This window comes from Eretmochelys imbricata, chromosome 1, assembly GCF_965152235.1.
Source record: "Eretmochelys imbricata isolate rEreImb1 chromosome 1, rEreImb1.hap1, whole genome shotgun sequence".
NCBI classification, from domain to species: domain Eukaryota; kingdom Metazoa; phylum Chordata; order Testudines; family Cheloniidae; genus Eretmochelys; species Eretmochelys imbricata.
The window spans coordinates 287085174-287103490 of record NC_135572.1 but is presented as its reverse complement, the minus strand read 5'-3'; the positions used below and the strand labels follow the sequence as shown (position 1 = coordinate 287103490).

Genomic DNA, 18317 nt, shown 5'->3' with positions numbered 1-18317 from the left:
TGTTTCAGGCAACTTGAAAATTGTTCAGTGTTCTTCATCAAGACTTCAACACCGTATTGGGGGCCTGCAGCTGTACAGTACTGCTACTGTTGGGAATCACACCGGGTGCAATGGCAGGCCTCCCTATGAAGACAATGGTGTTACTGTGTGTGTGTGATTGTGCACAGGGGATGTGGGGACACTACTGCAAGATCAGTCAGTGCTAGTCTGTGTGGACAAATCTAATTATACCTATGTTAAAAGACAAAGTACTTTACCCAAGCATTAGAAAATGTTCAGATTTCTATGACAGACTTTGAGGGTTGAATTCTGCTTTCTTTCTAGACACAGAATTCCATTAGAAACTGGTGGGAGTTTTGGTGCAAAGTGATGGCAAGGTGGGACCCAGACATTCAATTGCTTTTTTTCCCCTTCACTTTTCAGATTGATGTGACTTCATTTGTCAAAAATTGCCATACAGACACATGTAATTGTAATCTTGGTGGGGACTGTGAGTGTTTGTGTACAAGCATTGCAGCTTATGCTTACAAATGCTGCCAGCAAGGTGCAGCAATTCACTGGAGATCTCCCTCTGTCTGTCGTAAGTACATGATTGATCAAGTCCCCAGAAACCACAATAAAGAAACACTGGATTATCTGACCTTTTAATGATCGATTTTTCTGTTGACACATAAGGAACAAGAAAAGATTAAAGTTCTCATTGACAATACAAATGATCTGAAGTGGGATAGGAGAAGCTACAATATATATGTGCTTCTGCTCTAAATTTTTCATGCAGTCCATGCATTAACAAGTTAGTCTTTTAGAACTGGATTTACAGCCCTCTATAATGAAACTGGCTATGATCACAATATTTTTGTATAATCCATCAATGGCTATTAGCCAGGATGGGCAGGGATGGTTTTCCTAGCCTCTGTTTGCCAGAAGCTGGGAATGGGTGACAGGCAGCGATGGATTAACTCTCCTGTGGGCCCGCGACTAATAGATTTGTGGGGCCCCCCCATACAAGTCTTTTTCCTAATTTAAAACAAAATGATCACAATTATGGCATCGAGGCTATTAACGCTATACTAAACTTGCCTTTTAATTAACATAAAGCCATTTTGTGGTTACATTTCAGTCTTAAAACATGTAGAATATAGTTAAGTTAATTCAAAATAGCCTACTTCTTACCTTAGAACAGCTGTTATATTGGTTTCTTTATGGGAGGCAGTTTGGTTGCAGGAGGGGGCTCCAGCCTGGGGCAGAGTGTTGGGGTGCAGGAGAGGGTGAGGAGTGTGGACTCTGGGAGGGAGTTTGGTGCAGGAGGGGATTCTGACCTGGGACAAGGGGTTGGGGTCCAGGAGCGGGTGCGGGGCCTGGGAGAGAGTTTGGGTGCAGGAGGGATTCTGACCTGGGGTTGGGGTGCAGGAGGGGGTGCGAGGTGTAGGCTCCAGCTGGGAGGTGCTTACGACAGGCAGCTCCCAGCCGATGGTGCAGCAGGGCTCAGGTGGGCTGCCTGCATGCCATGGTCCCACACAGTTCCCGGAAGTGGCCGGTTGCTGGCGTGTCTCTGCGGGGACAGCGTCTCTCTGCGCACTGCCCACAAGCGCTGCCCCCACAGTTCGGCCAATGGGAACTGCAGGGATGGTGCTGGGTTCTGCCTCTCTACCATGCCCCCCTGCCCCCGTAGGGGCTGAAGAGATGTGCCAGCAGCTGGCTGCTTCTGGGAGCAGTGTGGGGCCACTGCATGCAGGCAGTCTGCCTGAGCCCTGCTGCGCCACTGGATTTTTAGCGGCCTGAAGATCGCAATCGACCGGCAGAGGTGCCAGGATCGATCAGTCGATAGTGATTGATGGGCTGGTGACCACTGAATTGCATGTAATTACGGATTTATTTTTGCGGGGCTCCCCTTAGCCCGAGGCTCCAGGCTGCAGCCCCTAAAGCCCCTGTGTTAATCCGGCCCTGGTGACAGAGGATGAATCACTTGATGATTACCTGTTCTGTTCATTCCCTCTGGGGCATCTGGTATTGGCCATTGTCGGAAGACAGGATACTGGGCTAGATGGAACTTTGGTCTGACCCAGTATGGCTGTTCTTACGTATACCTGTGTCCTTAAAGTAGCCTCCATGTTAGAGTATGCTATTTTTAAACTCGCATTGTGAGTTTGCCATCAGACTCGACATATTTTACATCTAACTTCACTATGAAAAAAGAGTTCTTCAATGGACGACTCAGCAACGGGTAGGTGGCGCTTTAAAACAGCAGTGCTGACACTTCTAATTGAACACAGGTGTGTGTCTATTAATGAAATCCTGTGGAAATGGAGCCACCAATTGAAACACATTCAGGAACACAAAAATTTCTTTGATTAAAGTGAATTACCATGCTGTGACCTTGACTTATGGTGTCTCAGTGTTGTTGACAGATACGAATTTTGTTGATGGTGTTTAATGATGTATCTATTTTGTTCTCTTTCAGCTTATAATTGTGAATATTACAACCAAGGTACGTAGTATTTATGTAAAGAAAAATATTTCTCTATTGGATGCATCCTCATCTCTCAAAATAGCTTGATGAATGTATTTATTATTATAAACCACACTGTTTCTTGCCATACCATATGACCCTCTATATGCTAGAAGGAACCGTATTTTGAAACAATAGTTTAAATATGGTTATCCTCTGAATTAGTTCTGTGCAGGATTTAGCTGCTGTTATGGCCAGTGCTAGAACTTAGGCTTGGGCATGACTTTTGAAAACAAATTTAAAAAATGTTTTTCAAACCTTGCTTTCTCTAGTATAGCCAAGATCTCTGTGTTCTGTGCCACAGAAAAAACACACAAGCCTTATTTACAAAGACATGTTTCAGAGTAGCAGCCATGTTAGTCTGTATCCGCAAAAAGAAAAGGAGTACTTGTAGCACCTTAGAGACTAACCAATTTATTTGAGCATAAGCTTTTACTCAAATAAATGTGTTAATCTCTAAGGTGCCACAAGTCCTCCTTTTCTTTTTTACAAAGACTTGTTACCTACAATCAATCTCTCTCTCTCTCGACCTCCTACATACATATACTATGTATATAATATATGTATGTAGGAGGTCAAATTCTTCCCAAGTCAGTATGGCTTGATATTTCTCTGGTTAGTGGAAGTTAATGGTTTCTCCATACTTCTGTTCCATTAATATGTAAGGTGTCTTGAACTATGCACCAGCAGCTCAGCTAGTTAGCAAACTGACACCTGTGGGACTTCCAAGGGTACTGAGACAATGGTTACAGGGATACAGGCCTCACAGTGATTAGCTAAACCACTTGTGTCTGTCATCTGGGATGTAACTTGAGACATCCTGCTGTAAAAACACAGCTCTCAACCATCTAAGCAAAGAAAAATCTCTGTTAGCTGTAGTACAGTGGTGCTAGAGGTTGTCTCCTTTCTGGGCCTCCAGCCCCTGCAGTTGGATTGCATAGTAACAAACTCTTGAGTACATTAGACATTCTCAACCATTAGAAGGCAGCAGTGACATATGTTATCCAGAAATATTGCATGTCCTTTGCAATATTTGCCCTTCCATGCTAATATCATGATGTAATTGTACTGCTCTCTTGTAATCTGATCCTTTATTCAGAGGCAGGCTTTTTCCCTGCTTCACCAAGCCTGGAGTAGAGGCAGACTAACATTTCACTGGAAACAAGTGTGTGTGTGTGTGTGTGTGTGTGTGTGTGTGTGTGTGTGAGAGAGAGAGAGAGTGTGTGTGCACGCGTGCAGCCTTTGCCTTGTCTGCTTGCCATGGTCTTTTAATCAGAAAAGTCTGGGTCAGGCTGAATTCAAAGTAGCTTTTGCCTATTTAGTATTGCCAGGGCTCACACTACATTTATACATAAACCTAAAAAATCTTCCCCTCCTCTACGCCTTACTTCATTATGGAAGATATCTAACAATATTTTCTCTCTACATGTCCCATCTATTTCATGGGACTTCTCCTATATGAAAGCCATGAAAGCTTTTTTGACGTAAACAGACAAGCATATTATTAAGGGATTCAAACTACTGACACATTAGTGTACAAGCTATGTGGTTTCATGTTGTTATATATGCTTATTACCATTTTAACCTTCACTGCAGTGAACTGCCTTTGTAGACAGTGAAATTATAATTGTGTTTCTTACAAAATGAATAATATCAATATATACTGATCTCTAATGATACTATATTAAAATGAATCTAAAAAGATAATTCATTCAGTGTGAATTATAGCAAAACTGGAGATCTGAGCTTGTTATAAGCTTTATGAATAGTTCTCACTCTTAGTAATTATTTCCTCATTATAAAAGTTTTTGTGCATGGGTACATCCAGACAGGGATTGCTCTGACTCATCAAGAGGTTCTACTAAATCCCCTGCTTGCACTATTTTAGCTTGCACTATTTTAGCTTGCACTATTTATGTCCTGTTTATTTTATCGCTAGTGTTTCTACTGGGTGATATTCTGTGATATATGTTATGCTGGATGATAATACTGTTCCCTTCTGGTTTAAAAATCTAATAGCCCTGATCCTGCAATTTGCAATGTATAGGTGGACTGCTGCACCCATGCAGAGCCATGTTAACATCAGTGGAGCTCTGTTCATGAATTGTAAAATGCAAGATTGGGGCTTATCAATTTACTTCATATTAATAGGATAACAAATATTTTCTGTGAAAACATCATAGTCCTGGTACTTTCAAGAACGGTTGCTTAAAATGACAGATATATTCATAACAAACTTCACCTTCATGACTTCATCTCTTAGAACTGCATGGCATGCTTCTTGGATCCTGGAACCAAGACATTACACAAGAATTGAAATCTTGGCTAGATTCAATGGTATCATTGCATAATGGTGTGACATTACCCAGGGTACCATCTGGACTGTTGAACAGCTGTTTCACTTCAACCCTTCAACCTGGGGTGGCTTTTACACTGGTTCACTGTGAGAGCAGCCACTCTTGGTCTGCTCACAGACAGCCTCCAGCATGTAAATTACTCCCAGTTATACTGTATGAGTGCTATAGCCAGCTACTCTGCAGAGCAACTCCAGCAAATTCCCAGTCCTAGATTCCTCCCCCCAAAATGTGCATCTGAACTGCCCAGCCCTCTCTTGGACAACACAAGCTCATATTAAAGTCCGTCATTTTATTAATAGAAAATGATATGCACAAATCCTGTTATCTCCAATGGAGTTTCCCAAACACACTGGTCTACGTAAAACAATAAAACAAGTTTATTAACTACACAAAGATAGATTTTAAGTGTTTAGAAGTAATGAGACATAAAAGTCAGAATTGGTTACAAGAAAAAGTAAACGCACAGTGACTCACTGAGGGGAGTGGGCAGCTCATGCCTGTTTTGGCAGCAGGACCCAGCTGGCTCTATCCTCTAAAGGGGCCCATGGAGCACAGTGCCAACTGGAGCTCCTCCCGCTCCGTCCCCCTGGCCAGGGCCTCTTGCTCCCACAGGCTTCAAGTATTTAAATACCCGTGAGTGTGGCCAGCCAGGTGTCCAGGCCAGGGCAGGGCAGCAGCGGGGAGAGCATGCAGGGTGTCTCCAGTGGTCAGGGAGGGGAGGAGGTGGAGAGCAGCAGGCTGCTGCTGTGGCAGGGTGAAGCTGTGCCCCGGCGAAGCTGTGCCCCCCTTTCCACTCCAACCACAGAGGAATCCCTGTGCTTGCCCAGACACGCATTGCATCCACACCAGTGCCCTAGATACAGAGGCATGAACAGTTACAGCTTAAATGAGCAATATCGGCTCCTGTTTGGGTCCCTGGAGCAGTCCAACTGAGAGTCGAGGTTCTTCAGCCCTAGTGCCTGGCATGACCTCTACAGTTCTGTCTTTTCAAGCAGTTAGGCACTTGCAGGTTTCCAGGCCAGGTTCAGTTAGTGTGTCTCATGGAGGCTTCTCCTACAATATCCTTGTGATCCCCTTTTTGGGTCAGGACCACCAGTTTGAGAAATGCTGAGTCTTAAGGGCTTTACATGTTTATATTTTGCCATTTTAAAATCCATATTCATGGTTGTTACAACACCATGACATTTAAGATTTAAATATCTGAAACCGTGAAATTCAAGATTTTAAAAATGCTATGACCAGGAAATTTACAAAAATGGACCTTGAATTTGGTAGGGTCCTACCCACAGGACAGGGCCTGGCTCCTTGCTCCTGCAAACAATGCACACAATCTCAGAACAGCTCAGGTTTGGCCTGGCTGCCCTTCCCTTCTGATGGAAGATGGTGCACAGGCAGGCCAAGTTTGAGTGAATGATGTTGTGACCTGGTGGATCATAGTGTTACTACTTTTTGGCCTGAGTGGCTAGCCAAAAATTCAGGGTCTTGCAGGCTGTTCCAGTTATGAGGAGAAATTGATGATGCAGTCTGGTACCTTTGAGGCAATCTTGTTTGTTTTCAAAAAATGTAGAAAGTCCTGTTTCCCTGATCATAGGAGGAACCAAAAGCAAAAGGAGATAATTTCTTTGCTTACAGTCCCAAACCTGCTAGCCAGCACCAAAACCAGATGCCACCTCTGTAGACTTCTCTCAGTGTCATGCACCAGGCTTGTCCAGGCTGTGTCTGGTTTACTGCCTCTTATCTCTCTGTTTTTTGTCTTGTCTCTTTCCAAGTCTGTTCCTGTGTGTTCCTTCCCTCACATCCTTACCCAGAACAATACCCACTGAACCTTCCACCCATGTAGTTCTAATTCCTGGGCAGATTCACATCTGCCTTTATTTTAGATGGTTCCTGCTACGAAGGAGCGTAACCATTTTTTACAGCTATCTTAAATGGAGGGCGGTGGTTATGCCCAGCAGCGTCAATTACATTTTGTGCAACCCACAGCAATAGCAAGAAGTGAAACCTTGTTAAAAATGGTACATGTTTGTGAACTTTTCCACCAGAGCAACATCAGCATCAAATGTTCGCCTCATCAGTGTTCCTGTAGTTGACAGCTGTAGGTCAGCAACTTGAAACTTCATGTCTACTTCCATCTGGCCTTACTGGATAGATGCAGAGGTCAAATTCAATGCCCACTGGGGAATAGTAGTATTACAGTTCTTTAATTATTTTATTCCATATTTCATCATCTGTGTGTAAATATGATACCTTCAGTTCACCACCAAGAATGGGGATATATAGAAGAGGAAATTTCATGAAGAACAAACCTGGGTTACTAACTAGTAAGTGCAGTTATTGAATATATCCATACTTTCCTTTCTTGCATCTCACTTGTTTAGAGTGTTTGTATTCTGGACAGGAAGTGAACTGGAGCAAGGGAATGTTGTACCTCTTGCATAGGGTATGTCTACACTGCAGCAGGGAACATGTTTCCAAGATTGAGTAGACAGACACATGCTAAAGCTCTGCTGAAAACAATGGTGTTGCTGGGGATAGCACACAGCACAGGCTAGCTGTCTGAGTACAAACCCATCCAGTCCCAGGTACATACATGGCCAGCCTAGCTCAAATTGCCACTTGTGCTATGCACAACTACACTGCTGTTTTTAGTGTGCTAGCTATATCTATTTACTTGAGCTAGGAAGCACACTCCCAGCTTCAATGTAGACATACTGGTTTTAGATGCTGTCTTGGACTGAGATCACGTTGAGGCACATGGCCCCGTTCTAAGTAAACTGCTTTTAATAGTTCCTGGGTTTTCTTACCTTTGTGAACAATTCCAAGTGTGGGAAAATAATCATGGCAATATATGCCACCAGTCGTTGGTGGTAAGTACCTGAGGTTTTGCTCTTTTATATAAGTAAATCAATAGATTTTTCAATTTGATTTTGTTTGTTTGGTGTTTGTTTCACTAGGCCTTGGAGAAGGACCATATATTTTGGCAAGTTATGGACAGAATGATACTGTCATAGGAGCTAACATTACCAGCAGAAAGCTATTTCCTTTGCCTAGAATCAGTACATATGAAAATGTGGGATTTAGTTTTATGATAACTCCCGGCCTTTTCAAAGATAAAGACTTATGTAAGTATACTCAATATTACAGTAATGACAAAGACTAGTTTTAGAACTATATGTATCAGTTACTCTGTTACTTATTTCTAAGTTTATTAGTTGTCTAAAGTAAGCTACAATGATTTTTTTTTAGTTTGTCCTTCATGGAAAGGAAGAAATGAGACTGGAGTAGTCAGTTGCAAAACTGATTTTTCCGTACAGTTTCAAGAAGAAATATAGTGCATTTAAAATACATTCTTGGAAAAATTAACTTAAGGCTTTAATGCTAAATTTTGCAAGAATATATTTTAGAAATGCAGCAAGGTCCAAATGAATAGAACAGTTTTTGTAAGGGAAATTTAAGTATCTTGTGCAACTAGAAATAGAAGTGGTTTGCATGGGTAAATATGAAACATTAGATATTAAAAATGTTTACCAAAAGTGTTTGTGTCCCCAGTTATAAACAAACCACCTATGCTAGGCTTATTAATTTCTGTTTGTTCACGCTGTGTAAATAATTTTTAACACTTTCTCTGTCATTCAAACCTACATAGTGACCTATGTCACTAAAAATGTTAATATATAAAAGTATTTTTCCTTGTCTCAATCCCTTATATATCCTGCACCACTGAACTCAATGGGAGATTTGCCATTAACATCAGTGGATGCAGGCTCCTATCTATCACAGTTTGTGAAACCAGTATCTACAAAAGGGCCATCTCTGTCCTGATATTTCAAATAATGTTTAAGAGAAATTGAGATATATTGGCAAGGGAGAAAATAAGTTTTTTGGATGACTTTTGAAAATAAATGGAAAGGTGATGAAGTAGAAGGATGAATGAAGTCTAATGAAATTCTCCAGCAGATATAAAATAGTACAGGTAAAATGTTGAGGTGACTGAAAGCTGAATTAAATCCATGTAATATGTGGACATTTTAAAAATTACTGTTAGGGATGAGATAATATTTCAATGAAGTAAGGAAGCTGCATATTTTTACCTATGTTATTTGAACCAAGCCTTTTTTGAGCTTCTCAAATGTTCAGAGAAGTGATTTCTTCACTTTTGATCTGTTCAGGACCAGAACAAGAAGTGATTAAATACAACTTTCCTGATGGCACTTCTGGCTGTGACTGGATGTAAAAGTGCCTGAAATCTAAGGAGAGAAGACTTTGTTCTCACAAAATGTGTACCCTGATTTTGCAGCCAAAAGCAGTTTGGACAAATTATGCTTACATAATTAGAGCTAGTGGGAAAATTTCTGGTAAAACTAAGAAAATTCCAATTTGGTAGAGTGAAAGATTTAACTGAATATAGCACGGATTTGAAGAAACTTGTGTCAAAACACAGCAGAGCACTAGGACTGTCTGTCTCCCTGCCTCTCCCCTAGCTCCAGGGATGGGCAGCACCTCTCAGGCGCCCAGAGTTGGTAGCTAGGTAGAGGGAGGCATAGTGACCAGGCTCTCAGCCTTTCTGGCAGCTGGTCAGAAGGCTCTTGTCCTGGAGGGCAGAAAAATCCTGTTTTGGTTTTCCCAAAATGAAATTTTTATTGAAATCCCATTTTGTGAAAACTAGCATGTTTTTTAATGTCCCATCTCACTTTGTGACAAAAAATTTTCTCAAAAAGGAATTTCCTTTTTTCAATCAGCTCTATATGTAGCTGAATTTTCAGATTTTTATATGAACTGAATCAAACTGAATTATGGGTCAGTATTGCTATTTTCTACAGAAAAATGGGAGAATTTTTGTGAAGAACAATAGTTTAGACATAAACTTCTCAATAGCTAATGTGTAGTCTGTTGCCTCTGGTTTTCTGGTGTGATAATCTTCTCCTGATTTCTTTGTATTTTTTTGGTGACAGCTCTGTCTCTTGTTTCCCTTGAGTCTGCTGAAAGACCAAACTACTTCTTGTATGTCCATGACAATGAAACTGTTACTTTGGAACAGTGGTCGGCAAGTTCTTCATTTCGTAGAAGAGCTACATTCTTCCATCACCAGGGCCTCTGGATTCCAGATTATAGTGCATTTGAACTTCACAACAAGAAAGGCTTTTTCATTATATTGACAGCTTCTGGGATTAAAGTGTCAAAGTATGATGATTCAGAAGAATTCAAACATACAAGTAGCTTTAGCATTGAAGGTAAGTTGTACATGATCCCAAAGAATACTGTACAGTTTTGTTCGAGTTGTCTTAAGAGGGGTACACATGAGTGCATCATCTTCATCAATAGTAGCAAATATTGGTACTGATTTCCCCTATTTGTTTTTGAGTTTTTTCCCCTCTGAGTCGAGATGTTATTGATTTCCTGTTTTTGTGGTCATGAATATTGCCTTGACAGCATAATTCAGTCATTGATAATTGATTGATAATTAGTCAGATTGATAATTATTTTTATAGGGCTGTCGATTAATCGCAGTTAACTCATGTGGTTAACTCAATAAAAAGTAATCGCGATTAATCTCACTGTTAAACAATAGAATCCCAATTGAAATTTATTAAATATTTGTGGATTTTTTCTACATTTTAAAATATATTGACTTCAGTTATAACACAGAAGACAAAGTGTTCCGTGTTCACTTTATATTATTATTTTTGATTACAAATATTTGCACTGTAAAATGATAAACAAAAGAAATAGTATTTTTCAGTTCACCTTGTACAAGTATTGTAGTGCAATTTCTTTATCATGAAAGTGCAATTTACAAATGTAGGGGTTTTTTTGTTACATAACTGCACTCAAAAAACAAAACAATTTAAAACTTTAGAGCCTACAGGTCCACTCAGTCTTCTTGTTCAGCCAATCTCTAAGACAAACAAGTTTGTTTACATTTATAGCAGATAATACTGCCCGCTTCTTATTTACAATATCACCAGAAAGTGAGAACAGGCATTCGCATGGCACTTTTGTAACTGCCATTGCAAGGTATTTACGTTTAGCCAGATATGCTAAACATTCATCTGCCCCCTTCATGCTTCGGACACCATTCCAGAGGACATGCTTCCATGCTGATGATGCTTGTCAAAAAAATAATGCATTAATTAAATTTGTGATTGAACTCTTTGGGGGGAGAATTGTATGCATCCTGCTCTGTTTTACCTGCATCCTGCCATATATTTCATGTTATAGGAGTCTCGGATGATGACCCAGCACATGTTGTTCATATTAAGATCACTTTCACTGTAGATTTCACAAAATGCAAAGAAGGCACCAATATGAGATTTCTAAAGATAGCTACAGCACTCAACCCAAGATTTAAGAATCTGAAGTGCCTTCCAAAATCTGAGAGGGATAAGGCATGGAGCATGCTTTCAGATGTGTTAAAAGAGTAACACTCTGATGCAGAAACTACAGAACCCAAATCACCAAAAAAGAAAATTAATCTTCTGCTGGTGGCATCTGACTCAGATGATGAAAATGAACTTGCATTGGTCCACACTGTTTTGAATTGTTATTGAGCAGAACTTGTCATCAGCATCGATGCATGTCCTCTGGAGTGGTGGCTGAAATATGAAGGGACATACGAATATTTAGCATATCTGGCACGTAAATACCTTGCAACACCAGCTACAACAGTGCCATGCTAACGCCTGGTCTCACTTTTTGGCGACATTGTAAACAAGAAGCGGACAGCATTATCTCCTGCAAATGTAAACAAACTTGTTTGTCTGAGTGATTGACTGAACAAGAAGTAAGATTAGAGCCTACAAGTCCACTCAAAGTTTTACATTGTGTTTTATTTTTGAATGCAGTTATTTTTTGTACATAACACTACATTTCTAAGTTCAACTTTCACGATAAAGAGATTGAACTACAGTATTTGTAATGGGGAAACTGAAAAATACTATTTCTTGGTTTTTTACAGTGCATATATTTGTAATAAAAACAATATAAAGTGAGCACTGTACATTTTGTATTCTGTGTTGTAATTGAAATCAATATATTTTAAAATGTAGAAAACTTCCAAAATATTTAAATAAATGGTATTTTATTATTGTTTAAAAGCGCGCTTAATTGCAGAATTAATCATGATTAATTTTTTTTATCGCTTGACAGCCCTATTTTTTTAATTTGGAAATGAATTTGATGTGTTATAACAAGCAAACAAAAGTTCGCATATTGTTTAGTGAGCTATAGATATTTTTTCTGTTTGCTGGGTGAGGCAGTAGTATTGTTCCTGAAATCAACAGCACATTTGAGTATATGTACTTTTTCCTTTAATACTCCAGTATTTTTGAACTTTCTAGAACTCCTTGGTTTAAATACTCACTTATAAGAACACTATCATTCATTTGGAAGTTTTTGGGAGTCCATACTTCATTTCTACTATCGACTTGCTATTACTGTAATATATATCCTAGAAAAGACTATCAATCTATAAATACCATGCTTTCCTTCTTTCTCAGATCTCCATGCATCAGTGCCTTATAGGAGGATGTGTGAATGGAGATATGAACCTTGTGCTAGCCCCTGTTTTAAAACATGTAGTGATCCTGAAGGAGTAGCATGTAAATTTCTTCCACCGTAAGTCTGATTGAACTATATATCTCCAATATAATACTATTATATAGAATGCATATGCTATCATTTTTAATAATATATTATAATATATACTAATCTTTACTAACCAAAGGTTCACTTCAGTGGAGTTATAAGAGGGTTGAATTGGCCTCTTGTGCCTTGTAAAAGCAGGTGTGCACATGCCCATTAGATGATTTTACTTGATACATGTTCATGTTTATCTGTGGGTAATGGTCCATCAGAATGAATGTGGAATGACTCCTTGTCAATCTCCTACTGGCTGCATCAGGACTTCAGAAGTGTGTGTGTGTGTGTGTAAGCTATACAATGGAGGGGTCTCAGGATTCTCTGTGTGGCAGGGGCAAAAAAAGGAACCTTAAAAACTGTCATTTTGTCAAACTGAACTAAGATATTGTAGATTTGCCACTTTTTCTAATGTGATTTTTTTGGGTTTTCTTAAAGGGTTGAAGGATGCTTACCATATTGTCCTAAAAATATGATCGTTGATGAGGTGACACTTAAATGTGTTTATCCAGAAGACTGTAAGTACTTTCTGCAGCTACCAGTAAAGTTTTTTATTATATAATTTATTTAGTGCTCATGACCAGTGCGATGGGTTGGACCCCCCCGCCCCTCCCATCTGGGATGCCACCTGATGTACTGTGGTTTTACTGAGCCTCTCCTGCTCCACCAGCCTGGATTCCCTCTCCCTGTTTTGCTGAATTATGCTCTCCGGCCTTTTACAACACACACACACACAGTTAGGGCCACACCCAGCTGCAGACACAGACTGAAGTCAGCTTTGTGTGAGAGGACTCACCCAGCACTAACATGCATACCCCTTTTGGGAGATAAACCCAAAATAATGCTGTCTTGCACTGTATAGAAAGTGCTGCACAGCGCAAGCTCCTAAAAATTCGCCCTCTCCCTCAATGTGGAGAGAGATGTGCACAGCTTCTCCCTCCCCCCCAGCCCCCGATATCAATTGCACAAACTGGGTTATGTTATAAACAAGAAATAAGTTTATTAACTACAAAAGGTAAATTTTAAGTGGTTATAAGGGATACCAAACAGATCAAAGCAGACTACTTTAGTAAACAATCAAAAACCGCAAACTGAGCTTAACACACCAGACAGGTAAAACATTAATTAGCAGATTCTAACGCTGAGTAACAAACAGACTGGCAGATTCTTAAGGCACAAGTTGCCTTGGCTTTCCCAGGTTTTCATTAACAGGCTAAAAATCCTTCTAGCCTGGGACCATCAGTTCCCACAGTTCAGTCTTTGTTCCTCAGATGTTTCCAGGTGTGTTGTTGCAGGGAGAGTAAGGTCCCCCCATAATGTCATTTTCTCCCTTTTATATCTTCTCCCAACTTGCTGGAAAGCTCTTTTGCTGTGATGTGGGTCACACAGTTCCCATTGTGTAGTGCTATCTCTGAAAGGTTTCTGTTGTACCCAGTTCCTGGGGTAACCCTTGTGCTTGTGTGCATTTCCTCAATAAGTCATCAACATTGTCTGGCCTTTTTACTGTTGTACCTGAAAGGCTGCTTGTGGGCATTTTAAACCTCACAACATGTTTCAGCAACACATGCGTAGCCAAACTTCACACACGACAATAGCACATACAATCCTATGAGATATTATGGTCTAGGAGATCAAGACTTTTAGAATGACACCTCACAAGGCATTACTTTGTATAAGTCATATCCTAATGACATATATAGTGGTGAATCCTGAGGTGTCAGGGTGTAACAATCAGATTGAAAGCTCTAGAAAATAAAGCCCATATACAGAGAGAGGGAGAAGAAGAGGGATATGCATGCTGTACAGGCAGTGGCTGCACAAGTTTTTTTATGCTTCCTGCAATAGTGCTACCTCCTTCGCTCTGGCCCCCCTGATATGTGCATCACTCCACTCCAGTCCATCCAGAATACAGCTGCTAAAATCCTCCTCCGCATCTGACCATGTTGAACACAAATTCAGTTCCTCTTCTGTCACTTCCATTGTGTTAAATTGAAACGTCTTGTCCTTGTTAAAGGCCCAGCACAACTCTGCCCCAGTTATACATCGATCCTGTGTTTTTACCATGACCTCTTGTTACCTCACTGCCAACCTCCCTGCATCATTTGCTACATTTTTTGAGTGGTGGTGGGGGGTATTTAAATAGCCCAGTGTCCTGGATGCTTAACTGCTGGCGTGTGGCTATCACATCATTCCTCTATTTGTGGATAATGCAGTGATTAAGCATTATAGTCCTTTTTCTTCCATTTTAAAATAAAGTCTTTGTATTTTGTATTTTTAAACTAGTTATGTGATGTCTAATAATTACTAATACAAAGTAATCTATTATAGTGCATTACTGTCCAAAAACAGAAAAGAAAACTGTATATTTTTAATCCAAGGTCCCAAATATTCTGCTATTCTGTGTTTGCAAAATTTGCTACAGAATTCACTCCTTGCTGCATAATTGTGCTCCAGAATAAAAGCTTTCAATTAGCATATAATAAAAAACCTTGCTTTTGGGTTTGTGAAGAAAACCTTACAAATGTGAGTTGTGTGCAACTAATGTCGAGTTGTCCTCCAGAGTCTGCAGATATCCTCAAACAATGCCTTTGGGGGCATACTGTGGTTATCTTTTCAGGGAATTTAAACTGTCTAAGAATAGACTGGTTTATATTTAGATTGGTACCCAGTGACTGATAGATGTTGCTGTTTTGCTCTTTCTTTAATACAGAATAACAGTGAAACATATGTTTTCTTTCCAGGCATACCTGTGACACCTACAGAGCTGGCAGCTGGAACAAAAACCCAGAGGACAAGGCCCACTGCATTAATCTTTCCTACAATTGTTACTACAGAGAGATTTCCTCAGATGCCCCCTATATTTGTTACTGCAGAAGCTGAAGCTGAGCCAACTCATACAATTGTAACTACCAAAATAACCACAAAGATAGACACAACTTTAAGAGGAGCAAACACTACGGCAGAAACTCTGTCAGACTTTCATTCACTGGCATCACCTCATACAACTACTTATTTAACTGATTCATTACCCATTTCAAGTACAATGCAGTCTTCCAAAGTAACCCACAGCACAGCAAGCCTGTCTGTACTGCCCAAGCCTGTATCTTCAACAGATTTTCCAGCTACTCTTCAGACGTCAGCAGTCACATTAAAAACATCCCTTACTGCAAGTCCGACAGTGTTTATAACCTCACCCATTACAACTGTGGCAGTTCCATCAACATCTGCTTTTACTCTGCTAACTGCAAGTCCTCGTTCTAGACATTCTACATTACCAATGCCCACTTCTTTAGTGGTAACACCATTTTCACTTGAAGCAGGAACTGCAACCCCATCTACAGCATTAGCAAGTTTATCCCCTGGACCAGCCTTTGCCACTACTGAAATACCTACAAGGATCTGGGGAACCAGAAGACCTTCCACAAGTCATTCACAACTGCCAAAAACATCCACAGTATTTCCTTCATCTGCTTCATTAACTGGAAGAACATCTTTTTCAAGTCCCACATTGTTTACAAGCTCACAAATAATATTAACTGCATCTACTTCACCACTATCTACTATGACTGAAAGAACCAGGTCGACTGTGGGTCAACCTATAGTTCACCCAGCTTCTGTTTATGCCCCAACTTCAACTGTTTTTCAAACTCCCATGGCTATTTCTAGATTTACTAGCTTTGAAACTAGTCCTCCTCAGTTAATCACAGCTTCATACATGGTAACAACTCAAGCCACCTCCCAAACTACTTCTTCATCTTTAAGAACAGCTAGTTCTTTAACTAGAACTTCAGTACCTACATTTTTATCTTCAATGGACATTTCAGTGACTCCCTCCAAACATATAGTTCCATTAAGCACAGACACTGTTTCTACTATCCCACCTCTGACTGAAACTTCATCTCCAGTTGCTTCTCAAATCCCTACAACCATGAGAACAATGTGGTCTTCTTTGAGTCCCCTTGTAACACACACAATGTCTACATTAATGCTTCCTCCAATTACATCCCCCAAACCCAAAGCAACAGGAGAAGTCACAGTTGTCTCAAAGAGTCTTTTCTTTGGACCTTCTACTACTTCAGCATCTCTTCTATCCACTCCTCAAATCTCTGAGATGTCTGTAACAAGTAAAATCTCAACAGAAAGTAAAGATGCACTACCCACTGATGCATTTCCAATATCAACTATTTCTAAAAGGTTGACTGCATCCATTAGTTCTACAGCCTTCCCTTTCAGTACACCTGTATTACCCATAAATGCCACATTAGCTACTTATCAAATGGCAAGAACCACTTCAAAAATAACAGAGTACCCTATCAGTCCACATTCAGATTTCAAAACTGCCTCTGTGGTAAGAAGTACAGACACTTCTTTAACTTCCAGAGAACTATCAGGAGCTAAACTGTCTTTTACCAGTCCATCCACATTACTTACAATGTTGTCATCATCAAGACCATCTGTTTCACAAGCCTCTGCCATGACATCCCATACAACAAGATCTTCAGTGATTCCCACAGTAAATAGGACATCTGCTTTGATATCAAATATAACTCTTACCCAATCACCCATTGTATCCATGGGTACACAAGAAACCTCAAGAAGCCCACATACAGAACTGGCAACCTCTCCCGTGGGTATTTCTACATTAACTTTAGGCACAAACATTTACATAAGTCCTTCAGCAGTGCCTAAAACTTCATTTGCAGTACCACATTTATTAACTTCTAAAACCCCTAAAGTCACTTTGGAAAGCTATTCCAGTATATTCACGTCTTCACCCCCTTCTGAGACCTCCCATGTATCTACTGTATCATTAGGAACAAATATATCATTGAGTCCTTCCACAGAATATGAAACAAGAACTTTTGTACCCCCTGAAATAGTCACTCACTCCACAGTGCCATCTGTAGCGCTGACCATGAGCACAGCTTTGAGTACTACATCCTTAGTGCCAACTTACGTCACTATGAAAACATCAGTTAGTCCTTCAAGAAGTTTATTAGTTACTCCTGCCACCACCATAACCCCTAGTGCTCCTGCAAAATCCACTGAATCTTCTGTTACTCATATTGAGCTTTACAAAGCCTCTAGTTCAGTGCCAATTCCTGCTACCTCTCAAACACATATGTATCCTTCACCTGAGACTTTACTGGCATCTGCACATTCCCTGGTTTCACTGAGTACTAAAGAAATGCTAAAACCTATAGTTATGAAAACAACTGGTGCCGTGACTGCATTCTCAGATCTGAAGATTACACCTTCTGCAGCTTCAGACCTTAAATATGCAACCTCCATTGGGAGAACTGCAGACACTATAGAAAGTAGTCAGACTTCACATGTACAAAAAAATATTACTAAGACAAAATCTACAACTATTGAGAAATCTTCACTGCTACACTCAACATTCTCTTCTGTTCAGACTACTTCCTTGCCCAGTCAAAGCAGCATAACTTCAGGAAAATCTGTCTCTATTTCTGAAGTCTCAGATGTAACGCTGTCAGATTGGTCCAGAATTCCACCACAAAGAACAATCAAACCTTCCTATAATCTAACAGAACCAGAGCAAGTGGGGATTGGAGAATCACAGAGCACCACTCTAACAGATTCATCTCATTTCAGTTATGCAAAGGTACTGTCTTCTACCACAGAACCTGTGGAAACACAAACTTCACTGACAGACACAGACATGATGATGAGAGTTACAGCTGACAATGCTTCATATGGCACAATGATACATACACTGATGTCATCTTCCTCAGATTGTATGGTATGATCAATTTTATCTACCCACGGTATACTCTAGGTATATTGCTTTTTAA

General features: G+C 40.1%; 1 protein-coding gene across 1 annotated transcript in view; it reads left to right on the top strand.

Moving 5' to 3' along the window:
- OTOGL (otogelin like) overlaps positions 1–18317 on the top strand; it is a 132654-nt gene that overhangs the window by 68628 nt on the left and 45709 nt on the right. Inside the window, exons 30-36 of the mRNA XM_077838230.1 lie at positions 424–580; positions 2462–2488; positions 7821–7988; positions 9819–10097; positions 12363–12480; positions 12940–13019; positions 15243–18265. Of these exons, the coding sequence (XP_077694356.1) occupies positions 424–580; positions 2462–2488; positions 7821–7988; positions 9819–10097; positions 12363–12480; positions 12940–13019; positions 15243–18265 (3852 nt within the window). The remainder of the gene's footprint in view (positions 1–423; positions 581–2461; positions 2489–7820; positions 7989–9818; positions 10098–12362; positions 12481–12939; positions 13020–15242; positions 18266–18317) is intronic.